At 41.6% G+C, this 12,454-nt stretch overlaps 1 protein-coding gene across 6 annotated transcripts in view; it reads left to right on the top strand.

Moving 5' to 3' along the window:
* The window catches only part of LOC101671352 (X antigen family member 3-like), a 51,985-nt gene extending 41,891 nt beyond the window's left edge, over positions 1–10,094 (top strand). Inside the window, exons 1-6 of one of the 6 annotated variants that reach the window (XM_004782379.2) lie at positions 2,787–2,908; positions 3,657–3,727; positions 4,171–4,249; positions 4,921–5,029; positions 6,698–6,823; positions 9,986–10,094. In XM_004782379.2, the coding sequence (XP_004782436.1) occupies positions 4,178–4,249; positions 4,921–5,029; positions 6,698–6,823; positions 9,986–10,008 (330 nt within the window). In that variant the 5' untranslated portion in view covers positions 2,787–2,908; positions 3,657–3,727; positions 4,171–4,177 and the 3' untranslated portion in view covers positions 10,009–10,094. Of the gene's footprint in view, positions 1–2,786; positions 2,909–3,606; positions 3,728–4,170; positions 4,250–4,920; positions 5,030–6,697; positions 6,824–9,985 lie in introns of those variants that run through there. The other 5 variants (XM_004782378.2, XM_013050899.2, XM_004782377.2 and 2 more) reach the window with 5 other exon arrangements.
* Positions 10,095–12,454: the final 2,360 nt, after the last annotated feature.

Below are 12,454 nucleotides of genomic sequence, written 5' to 3'. Positions count from 1 at the left end.
TATAGCAAAGGACCCCATCTCCGACAACGTGCCCAACATATAAAGCCAGTGTGAGAGTTGATTTCACATGGTTAGTAATACCCATTTTGACCTCAACCACCAAACTAAGTCTGAGCTTAGTTACCAGCAGTCCAGAGTACACTGGAAAATCGCAGCTGCCCAGCATCTTCAGAAAGTGCACCATGCCCACTCAACCTTAGTTCTGTGGAGATTTGAATTTCTTCCTAGATTCTCCTGCCTGAAAGAAGAAAAGCTCTGGCCCTGTAGAAAACCAAAGTCCTCCCACAGGTAGAGGAGTTGCTGGCACTCTCAGCACTATCTTCTTGCTTAGCAGCCCAGACATAGCTCCTGGAGCAGCAGTCAGGTGATTCTTCCTGTCTCTACAGTGTCCTTGACACTTGCAGCCGCTTCCTGAGTGTCACCACAGCATCTTCACAACTGGCTTTGTACCAGGTTGAAGTCTGCCCTGTGAAGTGCACTGGAACAATTCAGGCATCATCAGGACCTCATTACCCACAACTGTCCAGGTATCCGATGGCAGGAATTGGAATGTTTATAATTTACAGAGAGTGTAAATTCAGAAATCACCATGTCCTAGCCTTTGAGCACATCCTGAGTGCTGTGCACACACACAAAAAATGGGGGATAAAAGATAAAAAACAAGTAAGATTTGGTAACGAAAGTCTCCTTGCTGACAATGATTTTAAAAGAATAAAAAGTAAAATAAAAACGTTGAGGACTATGACTACTCTCAGTCTTAAATTTTTTTTGAAGAATCACATTTCCTATTCAGTCTGCTTTTTAGGGAGACAGAGACAGAGAGACTGAGAGACCTCCCTTGCTATACTCAAGATATGCCCTTCAAAAAAGCCCAACTGGATGGAACAGAGAGGACTCAGGTAAGTTCAACAGTATATCCCAATTTCTTTAGAAAAAGATACATTCTGACTAAGGCCCCCCTCTTGTCCTCCCTTCCATATGCACCTCACACAAAACCGCTAACTTATATCGAAGTAATCAAAATGGAAACCGGCACACAGATTACTGTCTGCATCAACAAGAGTTCATACTCCCCTGGTTTCATCAGCTGTCATGACCCCTCTGTGAAAGCACACACGAGCAGGACATAAAACAAACCTCATGACAAACAAGATAACACAGGGGTGTAGGTAGTTAATGAACCAAAGGGGAAGTCAGTCTGTGGGCATGCCCTTGAAAGAAGGCCTCGGTCCAGTCCGTTCTGGTCGGGGTCAGCTCTGGGCATTACTGCTTTTCTTGTTCAAGCAGTGAAGGATCTCAGTTGTGTTCAGAGATCAGTCGGGCACAGCTATCGCAGCCAGTAGCCTTTTCTAAGTGGTCAGTTATAGTGGGCTCAGTCCGAAGAGTCTGGCAGTTTGCTGCAAAATTCTACTCTTTTCTAAAGGATTTAATTGGGATTTAAAGATCTGCCCCTGCAGCCTTCTTCTGATACAGCTTGTTATCCTTTCTGGGGTGTCAGCTGATGCTGGTCCCGGCCACACCTCCTAGCAGCAGTATCATTACCTACTTGGGTCATGGCTTGAAACAGGCTCCTGATTCACATGAGAGACCCCATTTTACTCCCTATACCAACATAAATTCACTAATCCAGCAAGGCCTTGCCTAAGAACAGAAGAGCCGCAAATAGCTTTCTTCTTTGTTCTAGGAACTACCTGAAAAACCCATTAACACATCAATCAAAAGTGTGAAAGGACTTGCCTTGTGGGGCACCTGGGTGGCTCAGATGGTTAAGGGTCTGCTTTTGGCTCAGGTCATGATCTCCAGATCCTGGGGTCCAGCCCCAGATCCGGCTCCCAAGTCGGTGGGGAATAGGCTTCTCCCTCTGCCTCTGCTTCTCCTCCTGCTTGAATGGTCGTTCTGTATCTCTCTCTCTCTCTCTCAAAGAAACAGACAAACAAATGTCTGTAAAATGCTTTTCCTTCGTGTCATCCAAACTTAAACCATTATATCATGATTCACATCCAACCTTAATCACACCTTCCTCCAAATTAAAAGATCTGCTGTATACCAGACTTCAAAATCTGAAATATAAATATCTCTCTTGCTCTGCTACCTCCAAGACTCCATTAAGGATTGTCTGGGTAGTGCTCTCCCTTTATGAGATAAAGTCAGCTTTGCTACGATGTACATGGCTGTAACGTGGGAAGCACAGAATTTGAGGAGCATAGACACTACTGCTGTATGCCATGTGACCATGGACTGAGCCTAAACCCCAGGATCAATACCTGGATATTTCTGAAACATACATAGACCGGATGAATACAGTTCAGATGTAGAACTGTGTAGACAGGGATAGAGATGTCAATGTGCTGTTGTCCGAACAAGAACATAAAGAAAAAGGTGTTAATGAATTTATCATACATAGGTGCACGAATTTCTTCAAGTATGACACAGACCCCAAAGCAAAGGAAAAAATGACAACTCAAAGCCCACATCAAACTTGGATTAACATTCTTCATATTGCTAGCTGGCTAAGCACTTTTACTGAGACACCTTGTTCACTAAGGGTAAGCTGTGGCTGTATGTCCCCGAAGTATCTGGATGCACAGGAGAGATAGGGTGGTTTGAAAAAGAGACTGCTCAAGTCTCTTTTCTTCTCGGCAAACTACGTGGTAGTAAGTGTCTGCAGATGCTTAGGCGGGAAAACCTCACCCACGTTGCACGCCTCTGGATCTGTGCGCATGCGCATTGCTGTGAGCGAACAGTGCGCATGCTCATTACTTTGAGCCGGATCTTTACTGTGAGCGAACAGTGCGCGTGCTCACTGCTGTGCTCACATTGCTGCCGGCGTTCTGTGAACAGAGCTGAGTTCAATCGAGGAGGTTCTGTTCGCTGTGCTGTGAGCTTTCTCGCTACCTGAATTCAACTGGTAGGTCCCCATATCAGCCCTTCCAGGAGCTTAAATGTGAGTGAGGATGGAGAGGGAGCCAGTGGGCCTCAGGCAGGTGGGGACAGTAGAGCTGTGGCGTCCTAGGTGGAAGCGCCAAGGAGCTACAGCCCTTCTCCTCACTGACCCCGCGGCCGCCATTGCGCTTGTCCTCCTCTCTTTATCCTGGTGGTGGGGACAGGGCAAGCTACGTTGGTGGGCTGAGGAGGAAGGTGAAGATGGGGTGTGGACTGGGTGAGGAGGTCCTGAGGGGTTAGTTGAGGTGCCTGAGTCCTGGAACACTTGCAACTGCCGGCAGAGCACACCGGCCTGGATCCTCTATGGGTCCCTGTGCAGGGGCCAGACCAGGCGGTATAGAAAAGACCAGGAAAAAGGGAAAGTTGGGGCCTTGTAACTAGTGCCCCGAGATTTGTAGTGCACGGTGCACAGTGTCAAGGGAGGAGATGGCCCATTTAATGACCAGGCACCTGAACCGTTGTAGTGCAGACACAGCCATAGGGAGTATGCAAAGGATTCTTTCTTTCTCTGTGTTGCAACAAAACCTGATTTAAGGCAGTAAAAGCGTCATAAATGGCAATGTGGCTATACTGATAGTGAGTGCAGTTTAATGTACAGCACTATTTTCTCAAATGCCTTTTGTACTGGGGAATCTAGCTGGGAGACTAAGCCTCATGTTTTAGCCTGTGCCTAAGGTGATTCACCGCCAGCCTGAAGTAGATGATCTTTGCAGCCCATGTATTTGGTGTGAACACAGCGTGGACGCTATACTGATACTAGGTTGGCTTTCAACGTATTTTCAAAGTAAGAAATAATTAAACCTGTGGCCTTAGAAGTGATATACCTCTCCTTTAGAGTACATTTTCTATTTTTTTTTTTAATTTTTTATTTTTTATAAACATATATTTTTATCCCCAGGGGTACAGGTCTGTGAATCACCAGGTTTACACACTTCACAGCACTCACCAAAGCACATACCCTCCCCAATGTCCATAATCCCACCCCCTTCTCCCAAACCCCCTCCCCCCGGCAACCCTCAGTTTGTTTTGTGAGATTAAGAGTCACTTATGGTTTGTCTCCCTCCCAATCCCATCTTGTTTCATTTATTCTTCTTCTACCCACTTAAGCCTCCATGTTGCATCACCACTTTCTCATATCAGGGAGATCATATGATAGTTGTCTTTCTCTGCTTGACTTATTTCGCTAAGCATGATACATTTTCTAAATACCAGTATTCTACTTTCAAGGAGGACTATGAGTGGCCGAGCCAGATCAAGATCCAAACCCAAACGCAAAGATGACCCAGGGTCTACTCAGCGTGTGGGTGTGAGTATTTCCATACGGGATTATTTAGATTACTGTACGTTCATTGCTCTGGACATTTTGTTGAGCTGCCAACCGACATACAGACACTGATAAAAACTACTCTGCTGATAAAAGGGGGGAAACAGTGAAACAGGAGGATTCCATATTCCTGGTACCTGTGGAAATACAGACTATGTCTTCTTTTTCATGATAATTAAGCACCAATTGCGCATATCCATCCCAGCAGAGCTTACAGTAGACTCCAAAGTGCTGGTGGCTACCTCCTCTTGCACCAGCTACACTGTGGGAAGAGTCACTACAAAAAAAAAAAAAAAAAAAAAAAAAAAAAAAAGAATAAGCACATAGGGGTCGCCTGGGTGGCTCAGTGGGTTAAAGCCTCTGCCTTCGGGTTGGGTAATGATTCTGGGGTCCTGGGATCGAGCCCCACGTTGGGCTCTCTGTTCAGCAGGGAGCCTGCTTCCCTTACTCTCTCTCTGCCTGCCTCTCTGCCTACTTGTGATCTCTGTCTGTCAAATAAATAAATAAAATATTTTAAAAAAAAAGAGTAAGCACATAGAATCATGATGTGGGAGTGTCTTTATGCTTATTCATTGTTTGATATTCCAATGTCTGATGTGTATTTACACTGTTAGCATGTATTAACCACACAACTTTTTATTGGCCCACCCTAGACACAGAAACCCAGGGTTGAGAAACCAAAACAAAAGGAGGCACCACCTGAGAGCCGGGATATGAAACCTGAACCTGGGAAGGAAGTGGAAGCACCACCTGCAGCTCAAGGTGATGAAAAAGGGAAGAAGAAAGTCTGTGGGGACAGAGGGTCTATGTGTGCATTGTGCATTCTGACAAACCCATGACAGGAGGAAAGAAAAGATGAGAAGAGAATCTCAGTCATTTCCTGGAAATGGGTTGAAAATGTGAAGAGTGTACAGTGTGCAGCTTTACGTAGTCCTTCACCATAATGAATTCCTCCCTTTTCCTTAGGAATTAATTGGTGTGCTTGAAAATGCAGCCCTCTCTAAATTGGAGGACAGTGTTTAACTACAACATATACATCATTTCCCTAGTTTAATTTGTTCTTAGCACATTTTTGTGGGGCCTTTTCACTCATTTCATGGAAAGCGCAAGCAGTTTTCAGCAGCACAGGCTGAGTGCCAAGTCAGCATACCCTACAAGATGTGGAATAAGGCCGTTTTGCATAGGGATGGGAGCCACATTTTAGAAATGAGAAAACTAAGGCTCAGGGATTGTGGCTTCCCAACGACTGCTTGACACATGGAGACACAATGCATATTTCATTACAAGGTTTATGTTCTTGGGGAACCTGGCTTGCTCAGTCAGTAGAGCGTGTGAGTCTTGATGTCTGGGTGGAATATTCAAGGCCCATACTGAGTGTAGAGATTATTTAACATAAGAGTTTAAAAAGAGGTTTGTGTTCTTCCTACCGTCTGTGTTGCTATACAAAAAAGGGAGTGTGGTTCTCTATAGAATGCTTACTACTCAAATGTGTCTATATGGTAATATAGCTTACTACTGGCACAGGAATCAATTCAGTTCAGTGGAACAGGACAGGAACTCCAGAAAAGAGCTCAATGAATGATAGCCACTGTCTTTTTCATCATTTGATATGGTACGTTTCGTAAGAGCTGTGTAATTCAGGAAACTGGCATTAGGGTCATTATATAGTATAATTATTAAGCGTCTTTGAAAGGTGTTTAAATACTTTTATGATTAGGTAAGTCAAATGTGTCTAAAAAATGATCGTGAAAGAAGAAATGAATGTCTTCCAAATAGAGCATTTTCATCAAGTACTTGTCATGAATTATTTACACCATTCAGGCATGGATTATTTTAGGGATTCACTGTTAAGATGTTTCCACAAGACGTCTGACAACAAAGTCCATTGAGTCTTTCCACCCTCCTCCTTTTATTCTTACTGTAAGACACAATTTGGACTGTTAATCACTAATGTTTTGCTGTTACTTTTGGAACTTTGTTCTATATGTGACTCCTTTATCCTAAGGTATACAGAGGGACTTTGCCCTGAAATCTGACTAGGGAAATTTGACAAAATACCTTGCAGGTTGCTCTAGTAGGGAATGGATGTCACCAGGATGGGATTTGTTAGAGGCCCACAAATACACACAGCTCATCCTTCAGAAAACCCCATTGTACTTTTAAATAAAATCTTACGCATGATATAGACTTGATTTCTTAGCTAGTTGATGCTCTCTATTCCTAGAACACTATGATAATAGAAAGGAAACGAAGTGCAGTGCGCTTGATCTTTGGAATGTCTCTTGAAATAAAGCATAACACACTTGTGGAAAACGAGGGTGTGAAATGCATTTTTCCATCACATTATTTTTTTTTTTTATCACACTAGCCTATAGGCTTTCATTTGTATTTCATATTTACTGCTTCAATTGAGTACCTTTGTATTTTAAGGACCAGACCTGAAAGCTGATCTCCAGAAGCTGCCTCAGGCAGAGGCTGGGCGTGTAACTGGATATCACCCTGGTGTCAAGGGGAGAAATCTGCCATTTTTAGAGCCCATTAAAATGCCAAGAGCAGGTATGTTATCCATTGACAATGCAAACTATAAGGGTCTTTTCCTGAATATCTTATTTTTATCTGTGTAGATATAACTTTAATGATACATTAATAACAGACTTTACATATGAAGATACTTTCCCAAGTAGTTCAAACTGGAACATCTTGATGACCTGACTCATATACTAGTAGACAGAGAAAGAAATTGGGTCAAAGCCTTCTTAAATCATAAAATATGAAAACATTTTCTGGTTCTGAGTATAGATACTTCAACATACAGCTAATAATACTCAGATCCTTCTGTAAGTTCTGCTTTTATCAAACGCAAAATATATTTGGATTCAATATCAGTATGATATATGCTGAGGCACTTAGGGAGGTTCTACTACCTACTCTAAGGTAACTTGTGTGACTCTCTGAGAATCCCTTAACTTCTGAACCCATCTTTACTCACACACACACACGCACACACAGATATATATAAAATTCAACTCATATACCATTTTCTTTCTTTTTTTTTTATTTTCAGCATAACAATATCATTTTTTTCACCACACCCAGTGCTCCATGCAATCTGTGCCCTCTATAATACCCACCACCTGGTACCCTAACCTCCCACCCACCCCCCCCACCAATTCAAACCCCTCAGATTGTTTTTCAGAGTCCATAGTCTCTCATGGTTCACCTCCCCTTCCAATTTACCCCAACCCCCTTCTCTCTAACTCCCCCTGTCCTCCATGCTTTTTGTTATATTCCACAAATAAGTGAAACCATATGATAATTGACTCTCTCTGCTTGACTTATTTCACTCAGCATAATCTCTTCCAGTCCCATCCATGTTGCTACAAAAGTTGGGCATTCGTCCTTTCTGATGGAGGCATAATACTCCACAGTGTATATGAACCACATCTTCCTTATCCATTCATCCATTGAAGGGCATCTTGGTTCTTTCCACAGTTTGGCGACCATGGCCATTGCTGCTGTAAGCATTGGGGTACAGATGGCTCTTCTTTTCATTACATCTGTATCTTTGGGGTAAATACCCAGGAGTGCAATGGCAGGGTCATAGGGAAGATTCAAATTAAAACTACATTGAGATATCACCTTACACCAGTTCGAATGGCCAAAATTAGCAAGACAGGAAACAACATGTGTTGGAGAGGATGTGGAGAAAGGGGAACCCTTTTCCACTGTTGGTGGGAATGTAAGTTGGTGCAGCCTCTTTGGAGAACAGTGTGGAGATTCCTCAAGAAATTAAAAATAGAACTTCCCTATGACCCTGCCTTTTTCTTTTTTAAAAGATTTTATTTATTTATTTGACAGAGATCACAAGTAGGCAGAGAGTCAGGCAGAGAGAAAGGAGAAAGCAGGATTTCTGCAGAGCCGAGAGCCTGATGTGGGGCTCGATCCCAGGACTCTGAGATCATGACCTGAGCTAAAGGCAGAGGCTTTAACCCACTGAGCCACCCAGGTGCCCCACATATACCATTTTCAATGCTGATATTTGTATTCTGTGGTTCTGTTGGTACCATACATGGAATACAGAGGTATTCCATTTTGCATGAGTTTTTTTATCTGATAACATCTTTGGTCAAATTTTAACATGTGAATTGAGATGCCACTGCCATTGTGAACAAAAGAAGCCCAATGGTTGCTGTTGTATTTCTCTGTGGAGACTTGGATCCCTATTCTTGTTTTTTTTTTTTCCCAATGTTTATTTAAATGCTAGTTAATTAACAGATAGTGTAATATTGGTTTCAGGGGTAGAATTCAGAGATTCTTCACATATATATAACACTCAGTGCTCATCACCACAAGGGCTCTCCTTAATACCCATCAACATTGTAGCTCATTATCAACCCATCTTCCTCCATCGACACTCAGTTTGTTCTCTATAGTTAAGTCTCATGGTCTGCTTCCCTCTCTGTCTTATTCTCCTGCCCCATATGTTCATCTGTTTTGTTTCTTAAATTCTACATATCAGTGAAATCATGTTATTTGTTTTTCTCTAGATGACTTATTTCCCTTAGTGTAATACACTCTAGGTATACTCATATCCTTCCAAGTGGCAAGATTTCATTCATTTTGATGGCTGAGTCATATTCCACTGTGTGTATAGAAAGATATACGTATATGTGTACATATACATATACCTCTTTATCCATTAATCAGTTGATATTCATTTGGACTCCTTCCATAGTTTTGTTTTTGTTGATAATGCTGCTGTAAACATTGGGGTGCTTGTACCCTTTCGACCTGTAACTTTGTGTCCATGGGTAGAAACCTCCTGGTATAACTCGTGGGTCACAAGGTAGTTCTATTTTTAACTTCTTGAAGAACCTCCATACTTGTTTGCACAGTGTCTGTACAGTTTGCATTCCCATCAACAGTGTAAGAGGGTTCCCTTTATTCCCCCTCCTCGCCTACATCTCTTGTTTCCTGTGTTGTTAATTTTACTCATTCTGACTCGTGTGAAGTGTGTGACTATATAATCTATCTGACCAACCGGAACACCATTAAGGCAAACACCGTTAAGGCAAATGGTTACCCTGCTTAACCCAGGACATAAGGGATAAACTAGCTGACAAAAACAGTTTTCCACATAACCATAACCAAGAATAAATTATATGTGGTACTCGTTTCTCTACTGACATCACTGAAGCAGTAACCAACTTGGCATTATTCCTTCAGCATCATATATTAGTATATTATTTCAAATTGAAATCTTTAAATGATATTTACATGTAAATTTCTTGTGTTTTTCAGTTCCTTGCATGCTATTGGGATTTTTTGTGAAACTGAACTGTCTTTTTGTTTTGCTGTGCCAGTAGAAAGTGTGGTGTGTTCAAAAAGCTTTGGTAAAATACATGCTTGGAATTCTCTCTTTAAAAAAATGAAAACAGGGGCACCTGGGTGGCTCAGTGGGTTAAAGCCCCTGCCTTCGTCTCAGGTCATGGTCCCGGGGTCCTGGGATCAAGCCCCGCATCGGGCTCTCTGCTCAGCGGGGAGCCTGCTTTCCTTTCTCTCTCTCTGCCTGCCTCTCTGCCTGCTTGTGATCTCTGTCTGTCAAATAAATAAATAAAATCTTTTTTAAAAATGAAAACAATAGCATCCTTCCTGTACCATTAATTTACTGGAAATAAAATTCTCCTGAGTAAAGTTTCCAACTGTTCTATCTTACAGGTGAAAGACAGCCCCAGATTTAAACAAGGACAAGCTGGAACATGCAAACTACTCTTATGTGGGGTACTTCACTGTTGAAATTCTCTCAATAAAGTTTTATGAACTTTCTCCAACAAATCTTTTGAAATCTGTGTTAAACTTATTCCAAGTAGGAGGTGCCTGGGTGGCTCAGTCACTTAAACAGCTGACTCCTGGCTTCAGCTCAGGTCAAAATTCATTGGTCATGGGATGGCCCCTGCGTCAGACTCTATGCTCCATGGGGGGTCAGCTTGAAATGTTCTGTCCCTGTGCCCCTGTTTCCTCCCTACTTCTCTCCCTCTCTCAAATGAATAAATGAATCTTTAAAGAAAAATTTACTCTAAGTAGTAGATGCTATAAAAAATACCATATTCTGGGTCGCCTGGGAGGCTTAGTGGGTTGGCTTAGGTCATGGTCTCAGAGTTCTGGGATCAAGGCCGGCATCAGGCTCTTTGCTCAGTGGGGAGCCTGCTGCCCTCCCTCCCCTGCTGCCTACTTGTGATATCTCTCTCTCTTTCTCTTAAATAAAATTTTTAAAAATGTCATCATTTGAAATGTTATATTTTGATAGGGCTGATATACACAGATATATCTGTACATTGAATTTCTGTCCAGCAACCATGCTATGATTTAAAAACTGTATGTCCATACCCATTTTCAGTTTCAACATGCACAATGCCATCATCTTGGAACACTACCAGTTTGTTTCTTCCATTTTATTTTATTTTATTTTGTTTTAACGATTTTATTTCTTTTTCTTAGAAAGACAGAGTAGAAGCAGGGGAGAGGCAGGCTCAGTGCAGAGCAAGGAGCCCTATGAGGGACTCGATCCCAATACCCTGGGATCATGACCAGAGCCAAAGGCAGACACTTAACCGATAGCCATCCAAAAGTCCCTGTTTCGGCTATTTTAAACATTTTCCCTTCTTTTTTTTCATTTTACATAGGACAGACCCACCCAGTACCATGTTACAAAGAACTGGTCCCAATGGACAGCCTTGTCTCATTCTTGATGAATTAGAAAATCTTTAACATTTTACTATATTTACTGTGACATCAATAAGTTCCGTTCTTCTTCTGTACTACAAATATTTGAATTGAGTATATGTGGACTTCCATCAAACACTTGGAGTACCTTTATTCCGATGATTGTAGGATTTTCCCCTTCATTAATTGGTTAACGTGATTTAATACATATTGTCCTATGTTTAAACCAACCATACATTAATGGTGGGAATGGTCATGATATTTTATCTTTCTGCTTTGGAACAATGTCTATTCATAATCTTCTGCCTATTTTTTAAATGCACTCCTCATTTTGAGGGTTTTGAGTTTTATAAGTACTTTATATGTTTTGGATACTAACCTCTTATCAAATATGTCATTTTAAAATACCTTCTCCCATTCCATAGATTACCTTTAGTTTTGTTAATTGTTTCCTTTCCCTAGTAGAAGCTTGATATTTTGATGAAGTCCCAATAGTTTATTCTTGCTTTTGTTTCCCTTGCTTTAGGAGACATATCTCGAAGGAATTGCTATGGCTGCTATCAAACACGTTGTGTTCTCTAGGACTTTGATGGCTTTGGGTCTCATGTTCAGGTCTTTGTGATCCATTTTGATTTATTTTTGTGTGTGCTGTAAGAAAGTGGCCCAGTTTCCTTCTTTTGCCTGTTGCTGTCCAGTTTTCTCAACACCATTCCTTAGAGAGACTCTCTTTTTTCCACTAGATGGTCTTTCCTGCTTCCTCAGACATTAATGGGCCAGGTAGATGTGGTTTCCTTTTTGGTTTTCTGTTGTATTCCATTCATTGATGTGGCTATTTTGGGGCTGTGCCATCTTGTTCTGATCACTACACCTTTGTATATAACATGAAGGCCAGAATTGTGATGCCTCCAGCTTTGCTTTTCTTATTGAAGGTTCCCTTGGCTATTCTGGGTCTTTCGTGGTTCCATAAAAATTTTAGGATTTTTTGCTTTAGGTCTGTAAAATGCTGGTGGTGTTTTGATAGGGATTGCCTTAAATGCGTAGATTGTTTTGGGTAGTGTAGACATCTTAACAATGTATGTTCTTCTAATCCATGACCGTGGCATAGTTTTCCATTCCTTTCTGTCATCTTCAATTTCTTTCACCAGGGTTTTATACATTCAGGGTATAGTTGCTTACTTCTCTGATGAGGTTTCTAACTATGTATCATGAGGTCTTTGATGCAAGTGTCCATGCAATTGATTCCTTAATTTCTCTGTCTGTTGCTTCATTATTGGTGTATAGAAATGAAACTTGTTTCTGACCTTGACCTTATATCCTGTGACTTTACTGAATGTATGTAACAGTTCTAGCAGTATATTGTTGTTGTCATTTGGGTTTTCTATATAGAGTATCATGCTGTCTGCGAATAGTGAAAATTTTAGTCCTTCCTTGCTGAACGTGGATGCCCTTGTTCTTTTTTGTTAT

This window comes from Mustela putorius, unplaced genomic scaffold (genome assembly GCF_011764305.1).
Source record: "Mustela putorius furo isolate JIRA1106 unplaced genomic scaffold, ASM1176430v1.1 tig00002144_pilon_pilon_pilon, whole genome shotgun sequence".
NCBI classification, from domain to species: Eukaryota; Metazoa; Chordata; class Mammalia; order Carnivora; family Mustelidae; genus Mustela; species Mustela putorius.
The sequence above is the reverse complement of the archived record's forward strand: the minus strand, read 5'-3'. Positions and strand labels throughout refer to the sequence as shown.